The sequence below is a fragment of the Ambystoma mexicanum genome, chromosome 2p (genome assembly GCF_040938575.1).
Source record: "Ambystoma mexicanum isolate Mex_15411 chromosome 2p, UKY_AmexF1_1, whole genome shotgun sequence".
NCBI lineage: Eukaryota > Metazoa > Chordata > Amphibia > Caudata > Ambystomatidae > Ambystoma > Ambystoma mexicanum.
The window spans coordinates 1,425,492,428-1,425,516,013 of record NC_090923.1 but is presented as its reverse complement, the minus strand read 5'-3'; the positions used below and the strand labels follow the sequence as shown (position 1 = coordinate 1,425,516,013).

General features: G+C 45.4%; 1 protein-coding gene across 2 annotated transcripts in view; it reads left to right on the top strand.

Moving 5' to 3' along the window:
• Nucleotides 1-23,586, top strand: part of LOC138567581 (zinc finger protein 665-like) — a 728,415-nt gene that overhangs the window by 406,381 nt on the left and 298,448 nt on the right. Inside the window, exon 8 of one of the 2 annotated variants that reach the window (XM_069645952.1) lies at nt 23,095-23,223. The exons of the other annotated variant lie outside the window; for it this stretch is intronic. Within the exon in view, the coding sequence (XP_069502053.1) occupies nt 23,095-23,223 (129 nt within the window). The remainder of the gene's footprint in view (nt 1-23,094; nt 23,224-23,586) is intronic. 2 annotated transcript variants of the gene reach the window in all.

Here is a 23,586-nt window from a genome sequence, read left to right as displayed (position 1 = left end):
AATAAAACACAAAATGTGCTCCATTTACCACCTGCAAGCAAACAGTGTAGTAGAAAAGATAAACGGCCTCCTTAAAGGTAGACTGTCCAAACTATGCCATACATTGAAGAAAAACGGGGTCTATCGTTTACCTTTGGCCCTTTTCCAGCTGCGCACACAGCCCAGTAAAGACCACCACCTGTCCCCCCATGAAATAGTGACTGGTAGGAGGATGCAAACTCCACTGTCACCCGTGAGAAGAATGTCAGATGCTCATCGAACAGCAACAGTTCTGGGAGAGGAATTTAAAGAATACCTCACTCAATTAACAAAGGCAGTGTGATTCATTGCCAAACAGATAGAACCGCCTTTCACAAGAGAAAACGAAATAGACACAACAACTGCAGCTCCTGACAGTCTCACTAACCCACTCCTGCCTGGCAAACTGGTATACGTTCGAAGTTTTGTGAGAAGATGGAACTCACCAAGGTTCCATGGGCCCTATGAAGTTACCTACTGTACCCCATTGTCCGTAAAGGTCAAAGCCGTAAATGTTGGGTGCACCTGTCAGATGTCAGGAAGGCCCACAATACTGTAGCAGCAGAAGTAAATAAAGCAAATGAGAGAGATGTGGCAGTGCAATAAATAGACACAAAAAGGTGAACATTTTAAAACTGGTGCAGGAAGTAATAAGTAAACAATGTAAATAATAAGAAAGTAAAAGTTATAGATAAAATAAAATAGAATGTAATTTGCAAATGTCTTTTTATGTTCGTGTGCCTCTTTCCGTGTCTTTTTTATTTTTTGTCGGTTCATTAATACCGACCACGATTTTGGTTTTGTCCTTCATTTCTGCAGGTGCTACAATGATGGAAACACGCCTGTCACTAACAGAACACCTCAGATAGATAGCAATAGGAGTAGAATAAGTGTGACAAGGGCCTGTGGGCTCTATTTTGTACCAATAGTGTTCAGTATTGTGATATTAGGATTCATGATATTTTGGGAAGTGTCTTTTATTATGTGAGATGAAAGCCAAGGAGGGGGTGGGGAAAACAAATCCAAGAAGGAGGACACCTGTTATGGGATGGCTTTAAACTAATATGGAACAACAGAATGCTCGCTTGTGCGCTAAAAACATAACCGAAATAACCTCAGAATCAGAAAGTGTGTTGTATGATAATATGACAGAATTTCATGCAACACAGCCTACCTCACAACCGAACAGTATAACTACCTCATGGCTGGCCCAAATATATAATATGTTCCCCACAGTTACTCCGCATGACCTGTCAAATAATCCTTATTGGCTACAAACCACTGACCCTAGCGGGATACTAAAGTCGAAATTGTTTCCATTGTATCGCTCCCTGCCTCCCAATGCACGTAAAACATTGTGTGCCTCAAAGAAATGATGCAAAAGGTCTTTAGGGAGGAAAAGTATCCATCAAAGAAATAGTAGAAATAAAAGGAAAACGAGACAATATAAATATGATGCCTATAATGGGTTGGGGCTAGATAAAATGGAAGACCTTCACCACCCCGGGCAATCGAACACATGGTACTCAGTACTCAGACATAAGTGCCACTAGGCAACAAACAACTAATGAAAGTTGTATGTGTGTTCCCTTATACCTCATGCAGCAGGGACATCTAAAGTTTTAGTACCTCAAGAAACTCCTCTTGCGAAAGCACAATGTCCCCTTCATCTTGTACTATGTAGGATAAAAAGCACTTACCAGGCAAACACAATACGCATGAAACTTCTCCCACCTGATTTCAGAGTTTTCAAGAAAGATGCTTCAAAGAACCCTTCCTGGCAATGGAAGGAACAAGATTCACAGAAAACAAATGACAGCAGTCAACATTCATGTGCAAGGCAGAAGGGTTGCGTGGCCTATCAGACAAAAGGTTGAAATGGATGAATGATACATGTGCACAAATATGGACTGATCATGTCACCAAATTAACGATCGCAGAGGAGGTAGTAAAGCAATCAACTGCGGAGGCGCATACCAAGGCAGGCACAATGCTATGTGTGCTAAAGGGAGAAGAAATGGTGTATTGATTGAGAGCTCTCACGCAAGAGTAGTATAGACACCAAGAGAGGCTGCAGCAGAATGTTGAACCCAAAGTGGAAGATAGGCTTGAAAGAGCGTGACACTTACCTGAGGAGACAGCACGGGTGCCCCTTGGTGCACGCATGTGGGGGGGCAGCTGTTAGCACAGCGGGAAAGTGGAGGCAAATCCCAGGCAAGGACAGGGCAAAGACAGGTGACTTTAAAAGCGGGCCTTTAATGCCAGGTCCTGCTTTGCCTCACGGCTCAGCCGGGCCTTGGTATTTGTTAAACAAAGTGGCCAATCAGACGGCTGCATGTAGGCAAATGCTCCACTCTCACTGGGTAATTCAGGTCTTAGAGAATCCAGCGAAAAAGTGACGCCCATCTTAAAAACGGCAAGGTGTGCTTGTGAAGAATGGTGAAGTGCAGGCTGTGCTCCAAGATAAGGGCACATTCTTCCTGGATGATGCTCACAGGGCAGAAGGGATGTTCACCTTCCAGTTGAATGGTTACAAAATACACTTCATTATTTGCTAATGTATGTCCAGTAGGTGTAGTTATTTGGGAATTTCTGTGTGCCTTTGTATGCTCCAACAGTGCCTTGTGGCTACATTCAAATATGGAAATATCAGACCCAGAGTCTAACAGGACCTCTATCCAGTCAGTGTGTCGCTTAGTCTTGGGAATGATTCGATGAGTGCGTGGACCCTGAATTCTGTGAGTCTTATAGGGCTGCTTTGTGTTTTTTCTCAACTTTCATGTCCTTACCCTCAGTTTTAGAACAGTCTGGCGTCTTTGCCTGTGAGGAATGAGATGAACCCTCATCAGTGCCATACTTTTGTGGACTTCATGTGTTTTATGTCTCTGAAATCATAGTCTGTTGGTCTAAAATGGGACTGCCCCCTAGGCGTACCTTAAGTTCGTCTACCCCTGTGAGTGTCTTGCCACTGCAGGGCATCCCTATCTCCTGTATCTCTCCCATTCTTTGGCTCATGCTCTGGGTATTTTTCTTTCTCTATTGGTGAACGTGTTCTACCACCCTTCTTACCTTAAAACAATCCCTTTATTTTTTAGGGTTTCCCCCTCCTGGTGTGTCTCCCTGTCTGGCTTACTATCCTTGTTAGCCGCCTTCTGTGTCTCTGCAGGTCTCCTGCATAGGTGATCTCTGCCTAGTGATTGATAGGTGGATGCCACTATGTCCCCAAATTGCTCCCTTTTTTCTTGCTCGTTTGACTGGGACAATTTTCTATGAACCTCTAACCTTGCAGGCTCTCCTTTCAATAAGTGTACAATTATGCTCTCAACCATTTGATAATTATTGGATGCTATGGTCAAGTCTAAGTTAATGGCGGCAGTGGCGCCCTGTGTTCCCATAATGTCTTCCAATATTAATGCAAGCTACGTGATAGATGGTGTGCCTATCAGCTTTAAATAAAGCCAGCTATAAATTGAGATCCAGCTGTCATAGCTTGCTAAAGGCGGTATGCAGCCAGAGGGAAGGAACATGGCTAGTGCCTTATGCCTATGCTGTGGTGTAACCGGGGGATAGGCGGCTTGCAGCTGTCCTAGCTATTCTGAACACCACTTGAGTACGTCCTCATTTCTTGAAGGGCATGACCCTAATATAATTCACAATGTCTGTAGCTGCTCTCCTCCTGTGTCTATCTGTCCTTGAGGCTGCTGGGCAGGCACTACGCCATGTTGTGCAGCATATTGCAATGCAAGGTTACACACAGTGTCAAAATGTGCAGCCAGTAGTTGATAGTCTGTTTGTAAAAAGGAGCCGCTGTGGTTTGGAAGAAACTGGGCTAAAATTTCTAGTGCCAGATTGGGTGTGGCTAACGGTCCACGTCTAGAGTTTGTTTGTGTGTAAACTACATTACCTCCAAACCAGTTGACATGATTTGTATGTGTTAAAGTCAATTCAGGAAAGTGATATAGGCGATATTGGATGGTGTTTAAGTCTCCCCTTGTAAGGAGAGTTGCATACACGTTATTTACCTTGTTGGCTGGGGTTTTCAAGTAAGTAAAGAGCGATTCAGCGGGCAGCCCTCCCAGTTGTCAATCGCCACTGTAAAGTTTATATTAACTCCCTGACAGTGAGATGCCCTAAGCCACTCGAACACTGCTGTCCTACAATGGATGGGAATATTGATTTCCTGATGGGCCATCTTCTGTACCCACCTAACCTCTTTTGATTAAAAGGCTCTTTTTTAAAAATATTTTTGCCCGGTCCGTTTTTCATAACTGGGGCAGGCATGAGGTTATTTTAGTATTAGCAATGCTGCGGTCATCTCTAAGACGTCCCGTCTGTGCAGGGTGCCACCTGTCTTGATTGCCTAAGAGTTAGGCGTGACCATGAGCCTGTTATCTCCACCTTGTTTGAGGCTGTGAAAATAGATCCTTGATCATCAGTCATTCATATCAACATTCACCCTAGGCTGTGTTTTAGCGCTAAAAGACATGCATGCCTAGGTTCATGTGCTTATCAACATGATTATACATATAGAGCCAGGAACTGTAAAGTTCTTGGACTCAGAGATACCACTCTAACGCATTACTCTGATTTATACACTTGACACAGGAGTTATCATGTTAATGCATTTAATATGACCCCCTATCTTCTGAGGGCTCTTATTTTCATTAAACAAGCTAAAGCAAAAGCAGGTATAAAATAACATAACATCACACCTATGAACAAAATCGCCATGTGGGCAAAGAGCATGTTTGAATAGATAAATAATAGAACACGGTGTGTATACGGTGTATAAGTATACTGTGACAGAGTGTCTGGCCCCCATGAGATGGTGCCTCCACTCCGTGAATGCGTCCTTGACGGCCAACAACTCCCTTTCAGTGATGGAATTGTTCCTTTCATAACTAGAGAGCTGCTAGAGAGCTTGTACCACCCCCGTTTGCGGGCAAGGCTGGGAAAGTGCCGCTCCAACTGCATAGCCAGAGGCATCAGTTTCCACAAAAAAGGGCTGATCCGGATTGGGATGCTGCAACACCGGAGCCAAAGTAAAGGCCTCCTTTAGCTGATCGAAAGCTGACTGGGCTGCAACGCTCCAGACAAACGGGGTTTTAGAACTGGTCAGCGCCGTGAGTGGAGCTGATATGGCAGAAAAATAATGAATGAAGCAGCGATAAAAGTTTGCAAATCCTAGGAAGGACTACAAGGTCTTAACAGTCTTAGGGACAGGCCACTCCATAACGGCTTTCACTTTAGAGGAGCTCATTCTGATTCCCCGATTAGTAAGGTCAAACCCCAGAAATTCTACCTCCGTGGCATGAAACAAACATTTTTCTGCCTTCAAGCACAAGTGGTTATCCCTAAGCCGTTGTAGGACATTGGAGACATGTTCAATGGGTGCAGTCATGGAAGCTGAGAAATGAGAATGTTGTCTAGGTAAACCACCACGTATTGATCTTGTTGTTAGGGCCCAAGAGCTAAATCCAGCAGTGGTGGCTTGACACGTCGTGATGCAATTTAGTCTTTCTGACAATATACCCCTCAAGAGTACAAAAGGAAAGATTGAGGTGAGTATTGCCTGAAAATATTTGTACACCCTGGTACCCAGACAGCTGGCTGCAAGAGTAATTAACCAAGTATTAACATATGACTTAAGACAATGAAATATCTAATCAAGGTGATGAGCAGATACTCACAAACAAGAAAAGTAGACTGAGACTGACTAGTTCCAAGCTAGACTGATGAGTTTCCTGAAACAAGATAGGTAACTATTACCATGAGCAAAGGATAGCAAAACAAAGGGAGAGCCAGACAGTAGTGAGCTTCCCAAATAGTGGTTTGGATGGATTCTGTAGATGAAATTGTAGGAATGGAGTGGAAGTCCTGGGAACACAAAGTCTTGTTGCCTATACCAGTCGGCACAAGGACGCCTAATGAGTCTCTGATCCTGGCGCAGTTGCGCTAAGTCCTTTGATCCTTGTGCCGATGCGCTAGTGTCCTTTAAGTTCCTTAGAGTCTTTGAGCTGTAAGCGATGATTGGAGTTGAAGCAGTCCAATAGCCGGCCTGTTTTGGCAACCAGCAGGTAAGACGTGGGAAATGAGACAAAATTCCGTCCGTGCAAGTTACAGTTTGGGGATGTCAGGTTTCGTGGGATTTGGTTGAATGTGGTAGAATGAGGATATGATTAACATAAAGTATGGTTTGGGCCTTAACTTTCTGTGCAGAGTGTGGAGAGCTTCCCAAGTCAAAATGGAGACTTCCAAAAGGATCAGTGATTGGTCAGAAGTAACAGAAAGGCATTGTTGGAACATTCTAAACCGCCTTTCATTGTCAGAAGCCCAGCTGGAAGGTCCTATGTTTGAAGCTCTTAAGATTTAGAAAACTTTAGTTAGGCCCTTGTGCCTAAAATTAGTTATTTTGGTTCTGGAAAGTGTTGGAGATTTAAGAAGAAACTTAGAAAACGTTCCGGTGAAAGAAAGAAGCAAGCTAAGTGAATTCATTATCTTTTATGGATCTTTGTGATTTTCAAGCAGGAGTTAAATATTAATTCCATTAATTAACTTGTTCCTGTTTTTATTAGTTTTTGTTAAAATAGTAGTTCATTTCGTTCTTTCATGAATCTATTTTTGAACTTCTAGAACTGTATTTAAATTTACTGAACTGCGCCTTATTTTTTGCAATTGGCTAGTTGGAGTGTGGAGGTCTGTTTATCATTTTAGCGTCGTGTGTTTTTTCGGCCGTATAAAATATTGAGTATTGTACCCTTTTTCGGTAACAGTGCTTTTATTAGCGTCGGACTAGCGTTAGAAATCTTACACTGTCTGCGCAAGTGACAGTGTGGTAGCCACGCGACTCTGAAGCGTTATGTTTAATTTACTAACATTCTAACCTGGCGCGTGATCATCACTGGGCTGCCTCTTCAAGGATTAGTGTCCGGAACTGAGGACTTTCTCCTTCCTGTTTGAACACTTCATATTAAGAAGAGTGGAATACTATTCATTTACGCATGCGCCCATGCCAGTTTCATTTTTGAACTCATTTCCTTGTTTTTGTGCGCTTCCATTTTAGAAGGAGTAAACAATATCTTCACGCATGCGCATATTCTGGTTAAAAGAACGCTTCTTTTATGAGCGATCATCTTTGCCAGCAAAAGATCCAATTAATGAACACTTTTATATATTCAGGAAACAAACCATTTTAACTTGAATAGCCAGAGTGTCATTTTTGGAATTGGTATTGAAGCAGCTAGAAATCATCAATACAAACTACATGTATAATATTTCCAGCGGGTTGTTTGGGTAAATGACATTGGAACTGCTTGAAGATTAACTCATTAAACTGAGAGAGATTAGCAGCTTTTTCACAACCGAATTGAAGAAATTAGTAAGAGCATCTGAGACTCTATTTTTCTGTTTTCTTCATTTGAATTCACACACACGTCCTCTAAGTTATTCACAGAGGATAATCAGGTATGGTGGCGTGTTTATTTACTTAATATTATAACGAGAAGTCAGAGCCAAGGAATTCAAAGGTTAGTGACTAAAGTGAATTTGTTGTTATTTTCACCAACAGGTTGACAGATAAAGAAGCTGAGCAAAACCTGAAGTTTATTATTTTGTCCCATTTTCCCCCTTTCCCTTGGGGGTGCTCTCAACTGAACTGTTTGATACCAGTTAAGAGGTTAGCATCCAAAGGGGACTGCGGGGGTTCAGCAGCTTCCGGGGACAACATCAGATTTGAGAAAGCCTGACAGGGGATAAGCAGGTAAGACGTGAGGGATGAGAAGAATGCAGTCTGTGGACGTTCTGGGTAGGCAGCAAGCAGGTAAGACGTGAGGGATGAGAAGAATGCAGTCTGTGGACGTTCCGGGTTGGCAGCAAGCAGGTAAGACGTGAGGGATGAGACGAATGCAGTCCCTGGATGTTCCGGGTTGGCAGCAAGCAGGTAAGACGTGCAGAGATGAGGCAAATGCAGTGCGTAGACGTTCTGGGTTGGCAGCAAGCAGGTAAGACGTGAGGGATGTGACGAATGCAGTCTGTGGCTGTTCCGAGTTTAGCAATGAGCAGGTAAGTAACAAGGACGAGGCAAGGAAGTTGACAGAGCAGACCAGAGGTTCGAAGGACTTGAAAACAAGATAGCAAGATGCGTAGCTTTGAAAATACAAATTCGGAAGCACCGCCGTGCGCGGGGGTGGAGCTTAAATACAGACCAGCTGACAGCATGCACAACGCACCACTGTAGGCCTGAACGCCTACGCGAATGCAAAGGGCGCCAGCGTCGCCAAGGCAACATATAGCATTCTCTGAAGGGACGCATACACAATGATGAACCAGGGTTCCGAGGTGAACGTAAATGATCATATCCACTGGGAATTCAGAAACGTTTCTTCCTTTTTGAGACCGCTGCATGACCAGACAAAGAGGAACCTAATGGAACCCTGACACTTGTATATCGTGGAACATATCATTCATAAAGGCTTGAAAAGTGGCGGGAGCATTGCAAAGCCCGAACGGCATGACCAAGTATTCGTAAAGAGCGAAACGGGTCTTAAAGGCAGTTTTCCACTCCTCGCCGCTTCTAATCCAAACTAGGTATAAAGCACAGCAGAGATCCAATTTCGTGAATACTTGTGAGTTACCCAAATGGTCGATGAGTACCAATATCAGGGGCAAAGGGTACTGGTTCTTTACTGTCAGTTCGTTCAATGCCCGGTAATCTATACAAGAATGTAGGTCTCACTTTTTCTTTGGCACAACCCCATAGCAAGGGCTTTATCCAGATATTCCTTCAATACCTGGTCCTCTTTCAAGGACAAGGAATAAACTGCCCATATATGCATGGGTTCCGGAGCGGAGACCACTGCAGTAGGGATATCAGGAAGCGAAGGGGGAACAATTGGTCTTTTCTCTCCTTTTCGTTCAGCCATACAGGCATCTATCTGGAGAACCATGTCAGGAAGATCCCCAAACGCGGTTGGCACCATGGGTACCGTTGAAAGGGTGTCTTTCAATTCTTCCGAAAGACCCTGATAAAAGACTGCAGATTTCTTCTCTTCGGGCCAATCAGTTTCGGCCGCTAGCTGATTGAAGCGGGCCAGGTAGGTAAGAAGGGGAGAAGAACCCCGTCTGAGCTTGAGCAGTCCCAGATCCGAGGCCTGTGTGGTATATTTTGTATCAAATGCCCTGCTCATAGCAGATAACAGTGCGTCGCAGTTGTACAACACATGGCTGTTTGCTTCCAAGCAGATAACAGTACCTCCCAATTGACAAAATAAAGGCAGCTTTAGTGGTGGAGGTAGGAAAAGAAGAGGGCCGGCATAGGAAGTGCAGTTTGCACTGGTTAACAAATGTCCTGTAATGTTTAGGATCACCCAAAAAACGTTCTGGTGGTGCCAAAGGAAATTGTGCAGAGAGAACTATCAGGGTGGCTTCCTGTCGGGCGGGGGAACACCTGAACCAGATGCGGTAGCCCCTAAAGCCTCATCACCCTGTAGACCAAGTGAAGCAACCAAGGACTGGATAGCGTTGATACGCTGTTGCATATCATCCCTCATGGAAGACATCTCGGCCCTCAGATCTGCAACCAACTGAAGGTTCTGTGCCATTGTCTCCGAAGGTTCCATCTGAACCAATTATTTGGCTTCCAATTCTGTTACTCACCGCCATGCTGAACAGGTTGGGGTGTTGCTCAGACCTCAAACCCGTAGATAAGAGGGAACTGCTCCGGAATAATGTTCAGCCCAAGCTGAAGTGCCCTCCCAAATGGGAAACACCCAGAACCAGGCCTCCTCAACTTGAGGATTTCTTTAATGTAATATACCCCTCTGCTGTACTCAGATAACAGACAGAGGAGTTGATTACCCAAAAGAGCAGGGATACCCACACCACTGCACCAAGGCTGAAAAGAAAAAAGGACACTGATTAATACAGTGGAAAAAAGGTTCCCTTGTACAGTATTCCTACTGGTGGTGAATATACCTGAAAAAACCCTGCACTGGATATTAATGACAGTGTGGGATGGTAAGCAACAGATAACCAACCTACGCAGGGAAGAAGGGAAGGATCTGTTATTCCCAATACTTTAGAGTACAAAAACCTTGATTGTTCATATGTGATAGCTTACCCTATAAGAGGAGAGACACTGAGGAATGAGGTAAGGAAATAACAACAAGAAAAAACCAAAAAAAGGGTAGGTTAGTATAGGGAAACTCCCTGGGCGGCACGTGGGAAGCTGCTAGAGCCGGGGTGGTGCACTGAGCAGGATAGCATCCGGAAATGCACATGTAGCAATCCAAAAACACACTTGAGTGTCCCCAAAGTCACTGGAGTTCTGTTATGAGAGTTGGTTCTCAAATACTTGAATGTCCCCACAAGTCACTGGAGTTATGTTGTGAGGTCGGCTCTCAAATACACAATAGTCTTGGAATACCAGAAGCATACAATGGAAGGTAAGCAACATAGGCTAACTGTGGAAAATCAATGAGGAAGGACAGGCTTACCTTGTTTTACTCTGTACACCCATAGTAGGAGCCAGGCGGAATGGCGGGTACGGAGAGCGCGGACTGGCAAGAGCTACTGAGGACGACAGAAGCAAAGTGCAGAAGGGATCCCCAGGAGATGTATGCAGGGGACAGATACACACTAATGGAGAGACTCTGCTGGAAAACCGAAGCTTGAGCAAAGCAGGTGAAGCAATGAAGACGTTAGGCAGAAGGAGTCCGTGGACGGTCCGGGTCGGGAGCAGGGTCCGGTTTCAACAAAGCCAAGGAAGTAAGCGGAAGCAGGTCGATAGGAAGTCCGGGATCAAGAATTCAGTAACAAGTAGTTTTCCAATGAAGTAACACTAATTAGAAGCAGCGTTAGACGGGAGAGGAGCACTTTTGTGGACTTGGCGAGAGGCGGAGCCTGCATCGACGTGCTGGAGTCAGCAGTTTTGTCATGTGACCAGCGGGAAAAGCCCATAGTCTGGAGAAGGGAATGCAACATCTCCAAGGCAACCACCAGTGTTGCAGGAAAGGAGACGCCAGCCTTCTGGCCAGATAAAGGCGTGCAGATCGTGCGGGCAGAACCACGGGGCCCCAGATGTAACATTCTGAGCCTAAATTGCAAAGAGAGCAAGTACCCAACCGCCCAGACCACAAGATTTGGTAAAACCGGCCAGAGGTAGTGTACCCATCCTAAACCGAGTGTACAAAGATGTCTCAAATGGAAGATGTATGTAATCGAAGTAGCACTTAAAACCATAATCTATCTTACCTTCAAGATAGTCTGGTATCAATTAAGGTTTATAGCAGCCTCTATCATCATTTCTCTTTTACTTACAGTTACTGCTTTTTTGATCCTGGATAAGGAGATGTATCGATGTTGTCGGGGGTTTCTAATAATGCAGGCTCATTTAACCCAATAAGTTGCTTCTTAACATGTGCACTGCAACCCAGGGTATACACTCCCCCCCCCACCCCCCCCAGACGTAATTGGTGTTTTAATGCATAGCGATACTTCCCAAGGCTATCTGTACTCCACAGTCTAAGCCAGTAAAAAAACTGGCTTTGAAGCACCAAGTCAATTAGTCACTGGAAGAGAGACAACCTGATCAGTTAGTTGTTTGCACTAATAATTGTGTGCTTGTTACCCACTTATGTAGGGTTGTGCGTACCATCTAAAGGAAATACTTGGAAGGGTCTGATATTAACAAGATGTATCTTTATTTATTGGGTATTTATAATGCGCCTATACAGCAATGGTGCTTCAAGGCACAACAAGACAGATGGGGGAGGAGGGGCAAGTGATGACACCAAAAATGGTCCTACTAGGCCTTGTGTCATTCGGATCGTACAAATCCAGAACAGGAAGTGAAAGGGAGTGGGGAGGACGGGGAAGTGCAGGTCAAAGCAGAAAGCGCTCACTAGCTAAGGAGGGAAAGGAAGTGCAGGTCGGAGTGGAGAGCGCATACCTGCTGGGGGGAGAGGAGGATGGGGGAAGAGGGCCCCTACTCTAGGCAAAGGCTAAGGGGAGGCCAGGTGGACAAGTGCCAGAGGAATGCAGAGTGGAGCGGAGTGAAGGTCCGCAAGCAAGTGCTAGGACAGGGCTGAAAGGGCTCAGGGTGCTTGCTATGTCTGAAGTATTGGAACATTAAATATTTGTAATCTGTTTGATTCTGCTTGAGTGTGTTTTCATATTAATAGGAATAAGCAATTTACATTTTGTACGTTGCACCTTACATTGCTTAAGCACTTTGAGCACTAGAGTATTAAAGCACTTTAATAGTTAAATACCTCAGAGGCCTAGCAACCTACTAGGTAATAGCTCGGAGGGCAGGGCAGGGGGTTGCATCCTGAATGATCTTAGATTCCTCCCTTTGGTTTTTAGGTGGAAGTTGAAGCACTACTCTCCCCTAGGTGACTGAGGACCTGAAGGCTGCAATTACAAAAGGCCTTAAATAGTAGCCACCTAATATTATAGATCAGAGGCCTTGTTGAGGTTTATATAGTAACCGCTGGAAACACAGGAGGTGAACCTAACCATTGATTATCGATCCTGATTATTGATATAAAGGAGTAGCTAATTAGCATTAAAGATGGTGAAGTGTAAAGCTAATTCTATCTCACCAGGAATTGAATGAAAAAGAGTATACACACTCTTTGAGCCCATTATTGAAGTGAATGTACTCATTTCTGAAATTAAAGGCTTCTTGCATGACATCGATGGGGGGCCCGAGAGCCATTAAATCTAATTGTGAAATCCTGGACGAGGGCATAAATGCAATAGACGTGATAGAGGTAGCAGATGAGGGGAAAACTGTCTCCAGCCACCAAAGAACTCTGAGCTCAAGATGCGCAAGGATACTGGGTAATGAGGAACCCACTAAACACATTTCTAGTGAAGAACATCCCAGGTAAAGAGGTCTCAAACTATATTATCCCCATACATAGTTCAAAATCCTTGGGTTCCCCTACCACCAATATAATGGAAGTTTACAGTAAACTAGATAAAGTACAGGGAAACGCACAAACAGAGATGAATCTTTAGGGGATCGTATGATGGGGCAAGGTGGAGGTTTGGTTAAATTGACAAGTTCGAAAAGCTCTATCGAGCCATTAGGACCTGTCTTAATTGCACCTGAAATCCCACTGCAAAATAAATACTCTCCACTGTCGGTGGAAGATTTTGGGGAAGTGATTCATCAGAAACAAACACAGATACACCGATAGTTAAAGATATTGCTAAAGGTGTATCTGGTAATACAAGGGATATCAAAGAGGGGAAATGTAGTTACAAGAAAGTACCACCTAAAACTAGAATGGGAATACAAAACAATAAGAAAAATGTGACATTGAATACTGAACTAGTGCAAGTGACATTGGGCCTCATTACACGGTAGGAGGTACCCCCCTTACCGCATTCTGGGTCCGTGTTCCCGGAATAGGGATTTACCAGGTCATTCCGACCTTGGAGGACCCGGTAAGTCCCCATTCCGGGAACCATTCCCATTTGAGCCCCCATAGGGCTCAATGGGAATGGGGAAGGAGCTAATAACAGGCCCGCTATTAGCCCCTAAGGGTCCCTTCCTTAACGCCTGGTTAAACCAGGCGTTAAGGAAGGGACCCGCTAAAGGACCTCGTAGTAGGGCCCTACGGGATTACCGGCACTGGTGCCCTTACCGGTGCTGGTAATCCCTTAGCGCCGACCGTGTAATGAGGCTCATTGACTTGTGGGTGTAAATGTAACCTAAGTATTAACTTAAGGGAAATACTGTGTGAGGTTGGGAAACTTAAAGAAATGGTGGCCAACTTCAGGGGAAGCAGTTATCTAGGCTACACAATTAACATGTTTATCAAACCCCCCCCCGACCGCCCGTTCTTTCAGCGAGGCAGGCTGCGAATCAAGTCACGGACAAAGTGTCTTCGTCAACACTGCACCAGATCAAGGCAAGTAGCCCAATCTGGGAGAGTGTTGACCAAAGCCAAGGCTGCAAAGGTGGGGAAAGCCCCTGACTGGGCAAAATCAATAACAAACACTATCAACAAGCGTGAGTCTACACACCCACCAAGGTGTATTGGCAATGGCAGATATAAACATTCATCCAACACAAGCCAACCTAGTCCCATGACCGCTGCCAGCAAACACGGTGGGGCAGAAAGTGGTGCATCTGTCTACAGTGTAACATACTCAAACTAAGATTAGGATACTATGAGAACAGACAGATGTTAATTAATAAGAGCATACATTGGGTGCGTCATGTTGAGGATGTACCTCTCTTATGAGAGAGGACATTATCACGTGTGACAGAGGGACTATGCCTAGTGGACAAATTGGCTTTATCCAATTGATACTGAAAGATATGGTGTTGGTTGATGGGTTATTAGCAATTGAAGCAAGATCCCATCCCCCACCTGGAACACTGATCTCGCTGAGACACTCTCCCCCTAGTGGGTGGCAACAAGGAATCCATGGGCAACTGCAGATTGAAGCTAGGTGCAACTCCTCACTAGTGTGTGAGGAAATAGAAGAAGACTGACAGGTTCTCCCCCCAGCCCCCAGCCCCGAAACCCTGATTAAATCCAAGGGAATAAGGGTGATGTCTTGTAATGTTCCCGGGATAGAAAGGAAACTGACAGACCCGGATTGGATGGCCTTAATCTCTAGTAAGATCATATGTATTCAGGAATTCTGGGCTTTATCACTGGTTGAGGTACAAGGTTTCAAGGTATTCAATATCCCAGCGACAAAGTGTCCTAGAGGAAGACTATGGGGGGGCTATTAACCATAATAGCGGAGGATTCCGGGTGGGAAACACAGATGAGTGATCAGAGTACTCCAGACTTGCCATTGGTAGTTGGTAAAAATAGGGATGGGCACATATTACTTTTGTTCAGTTTCTATAACAGGCCCTATGGGACTAACCCCTTGGGAACGCTCCTGCAGGAACTAATTTCCAGCCAGGACCACATGACAAATGGGAAGCTCCATATCATAGTCGGGAGTGATTTCCATCTACAGTTTGAAACCCTAAAAGAACTGGAGGGTTATGAGACAAGGTTGACCTGGAGTGGGACATCCCCACCTTAGAGGCTAGTTATCCGCCATGGACACACAAACATGCTCTGGATTCAGCCCGAATATTGCAGGGGTTTAATCTGAGAGCATGTAACGGTAGATGCAGTGGTGATCGCCCTTGTAGGAATACGTTTTTTGGGTCTGACTGTTCTTCAAGGATCGATTTTATTCTCGTTTTGATAAGTGATTGGGAATTTGTAGAGGAGTTTACGGTTATTGATCGTAGAGACCATAAACTGCTCTTGTTGGTAGTGAGACTTAATGGTGGGTTTTGTTAAATGCCTGTGCCAACTGTACCGATTACGATCACTGGGAACACCAGGAGTGTTATTAAATCGGACAAACTAGAGGAGGCTGGGTTTAAACACACTATCTACCGAAGGGCTCTGACAAGTATTAAGAGTATCTGTGGCGGGGAGCTAAGTAGCAGAGAGATCCTAGCTGAGTTTGATGCCTGGTTGCTGACATTAGCCCCCTTCTCACAAGACCTGCAAATGTGATAAAGAGGAAAAGGGTGGCTAAGAATGTTTGGTTTGATGACGAGTGCAGGTTGGCCAAAAGTGCTCTGTCAGAATGCCTCATAGTCGAAGACAGAGTGAATAAGGAGGAGTTACGCTTCTGCAGAACCAATTATCAGAGCAACATTAGGGAGAAGAAGGAGGAAAGTTATAAAGCCAAATAGGTCGACCTTCTAGAGGCAGCTTCTAGGAAAGACACCAAGACATTTTGGGCCCTGGTTGCCGTCAAGAAGGGGATCAATGATAATGGGCTCCAATGCCACACCCCCCCTGAGGATTGGTTTAACCATTTCTGTGGACCATATGAAGATATTGTTGCTGGAGAATGTGAGAATGACGAGAGAGGCCTTGTGAAAAATGTACAGTGTTGATTGAATACAGTAGCCCAACAATAAACATCACATTGATATGATATGATATATATTTTATTTGTATCGCGCTCATACACAAGTGTTTCAGAGCACGACAAGGCAAGGGAGGGGAAAAATGGGAGGACAAAACAACGATCTTACTAGGCCCAGTGACATTGAGAACGCGCAAGTGCAGGGGATAGGGAAGGAGGAAAGTGCTAGGGAGAGGGGGCGAAGTGGAAAGTGCTGAGCAAAGGGATAAGAAACAACAACTGGTAGTGCAGCCAGCAAGTTGGCAAGTGCAAGGTTAAAGCGCAGACAAGGGATGTCTGGTAAGTGCAGGTAAGGGGACTGTAGGGTTACAGATAGAGATCCAAGTGCAAGAGTTCCCAGGAGGCAGTGTGTGTGTGTGGCAGGGTGGGTAGGGACCTGGGCCTGAAAATCGGAGTGTAACCAGGCGCCCATGTCAAATCAGAACGATTAGCAGGGGAGAGGAAGAGCAAAGGCAGAAGCAAAGAGGAAGGTCTTGAGGTGCTTCCGGAACCAAAGATGGTTCTCCTCAAGTTTCAGAGAGGCAGGGAGGCTGTTCCAGGGGGAGGCCCCAGCTGAGGAAAGAGATCTACACCCAACACGTTGCTTGGAGAAGCGACTCGCCCTGAGGGAGTTGGAGGTGGAACGGCAAAGAGCTTGAGTAGGAAGGTATTTACGGAGGGAGAGTTGAAGGTATTGTCGACCCAGGCCCCAGAAAGCCTTGTGGACACTGCAAAGGAGTTCAGAGTGCGATCTTGGTATTGTCAGAAGTTAAGAGTGCCATCTTGAACTCAATTTGTTAAAAGATGAGTTTGATGTTTTGTCACCCATTTTAACGAAATTTTTTCAATCAGTGATTAAACTTAATGAAGTCTCCGATTCTTGGCAAACTGCTGAAATGGTGGTGGTGTACAAAAAAGGTGGGACGGAGAAGGCTGGTAATTCCAGGCATATCTTCTTACTTGATGCCACCGGACAAATCTTTGCTAAGGTTGTTTTAAAGCAACTTCAGGAGGGGGTGACCTCGGAAAAACTAATCTCTCATCTTCAGGCTGGGTTCCAGCAACGGACAAGTACCATCGACCAGTGTTTCCGCCTGTCCATTATTTTACAAAAATATACAGTACTATAGAGAATGCAAAGAGGAAGGTCTTCAGGTGCTTCCGGAACCAGAGATGGTTCTCCTCAATGTTCACGGCTTCTGCTTTCTCTCTTTGGTGTCCAGTCAACTCGTCGAAAAAAAACTGGTCGACTGCAATTTGGTCGACGCAATTTGGTCGAAAACCAAATGGTCGAATTTTTTATTTTATTTATATATTTATTTTTCGGGTTTTCGTTTAGTTAAAAAAGTGGTTTTTAGAGAAAAAAAGGAGGTTAGGGGGGGACCCCCCCAAAAAAAAAAAAAAAAAGGGTTAAAATAAAATTAAAAAAAATTTCGACCATTTGGTTTTCGACCAAATTGGTTCGACCATTTGTCTGGTCGACCAATTTTTTTCGACGAAATGTCTGGCAACCCTCTCTTTCTCTCCCCTGCTGATCTCCTGGCTGAAACTGCCCTGGTGACTTGGCTACCCTCTGTTCTCAGGCCCTGGTCCCCTCCTTGTCAGTTGCACACCTGCACTGCCCCCCTGTCAGCCCCTGCACTCCGGGGCTGTTTCTGTACCCCTACAGCCCCCCTACAGCACATGACACCTGATGTCTGCACTTACCCTTCACCTGCCACCAGCTGGCTGCACTTCTTATGTATTGTTCTTATTTATTGGTTTTATTTATTTACTGTCTAGGATTCCTGTGTACTGCAGTTCCCCTTCCCCCCACACCCCTGCACTTGCACAATCTCAATATCACCTGGCCTAGTAAGATCGTTGTCTGTGTCTTCCCTCTTTCCTCCGCTGTGCCTTGTCGCTTCTTGAAACACTTCTGTATAGGCGCATTATAAATGCCATATCATATAATATCAATGAGGGTGTATGCGGTCTTTGTAGACCTCCAGACCGCCTTCGACTGTATTTCAAAAGAGCAGTTGTGGCACGTTTTATTGAAGCAGGGGGTGCCTGCCAAACTGGTAGAGGTAATGAGCCAGCTTTATTCTAACAACAAGGCGGTGGTGAGGTGGGGTCTTGTAGGAGAAACTGCAAACCAGTTTAGGGTGGACAGGGACGTACAGCAAGGCTGTGTCCTTGCCCCGCACCTGTTCTGCATGTACATTAACAAGGTGATTCTGGAACTGACAACAATGTGTTGGGACTTCAGGCTTGATGCCCCTTAGTTGGGTTCTAGGCTTAATGTTTATTTGTGTGCGAATTCCCTTCAACCTTCGAGAACCCCAGCTCTTTTGCTGGACTCGGGGCTTTTAATATTTTTTACTCCTGAGTGAGTGGGACTTTTTCCCCCACTCCCTCATGTGTTTTTCTGACTAGGATTTTTGGTTTCTTACTGTTTAATGGAGTCTGGTAAACTCGAAAGGCATTTGCTTTTTGCATGGTGACACACAGAACCTTTTGTGCAGTGCCACTGATAATTCCCTTGGACTTCTCTTAATGTTTAAATACATGTTCTTGAGTGAACTACTGTTCCCAAGAATAGTAAGATGACTTTGTTCTTACTTACCTATTCTTTTGTGGGTCGAGCACACACCACCCTATATGGAGTGCTGGGGGGTTACATAGCAACTCCTTATCCCACTTCTCAAGTAACTTTTTGTTACACTAACTAACTTGAATGGCTGGTGGCAGTGGTTTATTTTTTACTACCTTTGTGCCATGTATCTGCAGGCTGATTTATCAGCTGCAGTGCAGTACCCAGGGGTGATCATTTTCCCAAAATGGCCCCTGTCTTCTTTCTTTGCTATTTCTTGTCAGTTAGTTCTTTCTGGGCTTTTACTCTGTTGTTTGAATTGGGTTTGAGTCCTTTGTGCATTTTGCCTTCGGCGGGCTTCAGCCCTGATGCCCACCCAGGCTCCAGTGTGTCTGAAAAGGCAAGAAGTGAAGGAGGGTCCTGAAACATCCCTGTCCTTTGTCTTTAGGTGTGCCTGAGTGAAACCAGTCTCGGTTGGCTAGATGGCTGTCCAGGAGGACAGCCACCCAGCTGGGTGATTGACAGTCGTAGGTCTGTGAATGAATGGGAACTTGCTTAAAAGGTGAGGTTTTGGAGACCAGAGGCTGAGTCGACCACTGGAGGACAACATCCGACGAAGAAGACGTGAAGGAATGCTAGCGCCTGACTTCCTGGCCGCCAGTAATATTTTTACGGGTCCAGCACCAACCCGCCGGTAGAACCGGCAGGATTACCGCCGGACCCGTAATCAGGCCCAATGTCTCCAGCACTCTGGTCCTCTCCAGGCTGCACTACTGCAACAGCCTCTTTCTCAATCTCCCTCTTTCCTCCCTATGACCCCTCCAACTTACCCAGAATAGGGCTGCAAGACTTATCCTTGGCCTTAAGCCCAGGGACTGTATCTCTCCAGCCCTAAACTCTCTCCACTGGCTCCTGGCGGCTGCAAGGATCAAAGTCAAGACTCTCTGCATCATCCACAAAGCCTTCTGGGGCTTGGGACCTTGCTATCTCCAACTTTCTCTCCCTAAATACTTCCCTGCCAGAGCCCTGCTCTCATCTAACTCCAACTCTCTCACTGTCAAACGCTTCTCCAAGCAGAGAGAGGTGCCAGGTCTCTCTCCTCGGATGGCGCCTCCCTTTGGAACAGCCTCCGTGCCCCTCTCAGACTTGAGCTGGACTTCCTCAAGTTCCAGAAACTGCTCAAAACTATATTCTCTACCTCTTTCCCTTCCCTGCTAATCACCTCACTGTCTCTGTGACTGGTGGCCTGATCCTCATGGATCTCACAGGATTCCAGACCCATCTTCCCAGTCGATACCAGCACCCCCCCCCACTGCACTGCCCATGCGGTCACCTTCTTGGCGGCTCTGCATCCCACCCTTGGGAGTCGCCTGCACGAGCACTTAGCCTGAGGTTCTCCTTTTTGGCTCCCCTTAGCACTTCCCTCCCGGTCCCTCCACCAGCACTTGCCTGCTCCTCTGCTCCCCCTCTCCCCATCCCCTGCACTTCTCCTCACTGCACTTGCACGTCCGAATGCCACAAGGCCTAGTAGTACCATGACTGTATTTTACTGTTTTTGCCATTTATTTTACCCCTGTTCCCGTCCCATGTAGCCTTGTGGTGCCTTGAAACACAATTCAGTTGTATAAGCGCTTAACAAATGGTCAATACAATTACATTTTTCTTTTTTATTCTGGGAAAAAATAATGGCAGACTTAGAAAGTTCTTTGTAGATCATGGTGAAAGGGCAGTGTCCCCTGCTGTTAATATCTACAAAATACAGACTTCCTCAGCAGCCCTCTATGGAGCCAAACTATGTGGGTGTACTAACGGCCATAAACTGGGGATTGTGTAGAAGAAGTTTATAAAAATGCTATTGAGGCTCCCAATAAGTTTTCCAAATGCCCCTCCGTTGATGGAATGTGGCCTGGAACGGATAGTTTCACAGATTATCTGGAAACCATTATTTTATTGGATACGACTATGGGTGACGCCGGAGCTTGAAAAATATCGAGAGGCCTTAATACACGTACTTAGTTATCTAGAATGATCTTCAATCCCATGGGTGAAACATATAAAGTATCAGCTAAGTGTGTTAGGCCTGAGTGACATGTGGCAGAAGCCAGAACATTGACCATGCTGTATTAAAGAGAAGGTGACATTTGCTGTCAAACAGGCCTTGCATGAATCTCTCATAAACTCCTATTAAGTCTAAAGATGGGATTGGAATACCTATCTTTGAAAACAGAACAAGGAGCTGAAACATATTTAGACCTGATCTTGCCCGCGTATGCACGCACACTGTTCATGGAGGTTAGGATAAGTACTCTCAGGACTGCGAAATTCACCAGCAGTTGGAAAGCAAGTAATTCTGAATCCTGCCCACTGTGTGATGCATGCTCAGAGACAATCATGCATATCCTGTTATTCTGTGAATGATATAAGGACTTGAGAAGACTGTATTCATTGCCTACGTTTAAGAAAGCTCAGTCAATTATACCATGGCAACTCTAGCTTTATGTCGATCAAGTGTATCAATCAATGACACATATTTTGTGGCAAGATTTATCAAGCCTAGTTACGTAGAAATTCTCAGATTGAGCAACTGAACAATGTGTGACCCTCAAGACATCTTATCTTTTTATAACTTTTTAGATTTATATCTGTATGTCTTGTTTGGTCTTTTAGAATATAGCTGTGTTTATGTATGGAATGTGTGGCCTGGATGTCATGTATAAATTATTCATCAGTACTATGTTGGATTATGTATGCTAAAGGCATAATGCTGAATAAAGCTAGATGATGATAGTAGGAGGCCTTGGCTGTGTTTATTAGTTGTCGGAAGGTTGCTCGGAGTTCCTTGAGGAGCGCCAGGTCGGATGTGTTCTTGGAGTGGTGCCAAGTTTTCTCTTATTTCCAGATGACTCTCTTGCTGAGGTCCAGTTCTTGCGTGTACCAGGGTGCTGACGGTTTTGGTTTGCAGGTACGTTGTTTCAGAGGTGCGTGTCATTCGATGGAGGCTGAGAGGGTGGTGTTGAGTGCTTCCAGTAGAGAGTCGCAGTTCGGTTGGGGGTGTTCGAGCTGTCAGTGAAGCTTGGCATGCTTGCCTTGTGATGGTGTGATCTATCCCTGGTAACTCCCTATCCCCACCAATAAGTGATCTGCTGCCTCCGCCGTCGCAAATTGTGGGCAACTGTTGGTGCTTGTGCCGTCAGTGCTCCTGACTGTTTGTAAAGCTTCTGGATATCTCCAACACCACACTTTTAGTTTTCTAGATGACATGTGGAGCAAGTGGTGGGCTGCACATCAGGGGACACATGAACCAGGGTCAGTTATGGCCAATCTGTCAGAGGCTTCCATCATCGGATACTGGATATCCAACCCCGAGCTCAATCAGAAAAGCCCCCACTGATGCGAATACAAGTGTGCCATCGGGTCCACTGGTGGTGTGATTACATTGATTTTTAAGGTAGTGTGCGGGTGGAGGAGAGGAGAAGGGCATGGGAGGAGGGTATGGGGCCACGTACCTTATCCGGCCTGTCACCATGCGCCTGGGATTGACTGAATTTCGGGAGCTTCTTTCTTTGGCATCCCCAATTGCAGCTGCCTTGCTAATTAATCTCCTGGCATTAGGAGGGGTTCAGGGCATTTGTGGGTTCAATGCTGCCTCAGCAGCAGCGATAGCTGGAAGCAGGGAACAGACACCAAAGATCCGGAGGTCACAGAGCTCACTGCCATGCATCAGCCCTCTTGGCTGCGCCTCCTTGTTCCTGTTATTTAACAATAACTTACATTAAGCAGTGCATGCCCATTTAAGAGCACATGCACTGCCATTCTCCCACTGGCCAATCAGTGCTGCCTACCTGTGTTTCAAAGCACAGGTATCACTTTATATTCTTGCAAGTCCATATATCTGGATGATCAGTTTAGAATGAGGAGGGGCATTACTGGTGCAGCATTCTAGCGGGAGTAGAGATTACAGCAAGACGCAGGGGATGGCTAGATTAAGCACATACAGAATGAGAAGATTCTGCAGAGCCAGAAAGCCGCATCTGGCGAATTGTAAACGATTGTTTTCCATATGCACACGTGACTATGTTAAATGTCCGCAAAAGCAATGCGAATATAATGGTTGTTCTTTTTTTTTTTAAGCTATCCTGCCCCAAGTAGACAACAGTAGTTTCCCCGTAGAAAGAAATGTAAAGAAACATCAGTGGTGCCCCTTTGTCTCAGAACACATGTTGTATGTAAACATTCTTGTTCTAAGATGGAACCTCCGGGTGTCAGCTATTGGCAGTTGCTCTTGAACACTGTGGAGGGAGGATGCGGGTTGCTGGGGGTGGAGGGGAATGAAAGGCCCACGCTTTTAGGATGCTGCCGTCTTTATAAGCACCACCCTACACCATCCTATGCATAAGTAGTCACTCTTACCAAGGCACAGACTTTACTCCAGCTGTCCACGTCCAGTAGCACCTCCGGTGCAGTGCAGTGAAGTATGTGTTTGCAATCTGACATGAGACCAGCCTGTGAACTGTAAAGCTTACATGACAGCCCTGTCGCTCTGTCCCCAGCCACGCTTAGTGCAAGAGACTTAAGTGATATGAGTTCTGAAGACAGCAGCTCCTACACCAGTATCTCCGAGGACAGCAGGGAGGATGACGTATCTTCTCTCGTCGTTGAAGTCCCTTCTCGTGCCGCACGTATGTACAACGTTTTGTGTAAAGTAATGCTATGTTTTTCGCTCCTGTCTAAAAACGAAAACGAACTATTGTGCAAAGTTCACGGAGTCTGGTTGTGGCACCGATCTATAGAATCATCACACCCATGTGCCCTTTAAAATCACAACACTCTTCATGGAAATATTGTAATAAAAAAGGGTAGTACAATAGGCATCCATGTAAGGCACACACGCATTTGTTGACTTTATTGTCCATTCGCAAAACCAGCCCATTGTTCTGCCCATGCCTAAGTGCCATCTCTTTGCTTGCCAGTGTGTGAAAAACAATGATTTACCAGGGCAAGAAGCAAGCAATGAAAAGCGTTGCTCCTTGAATGTTTATTTG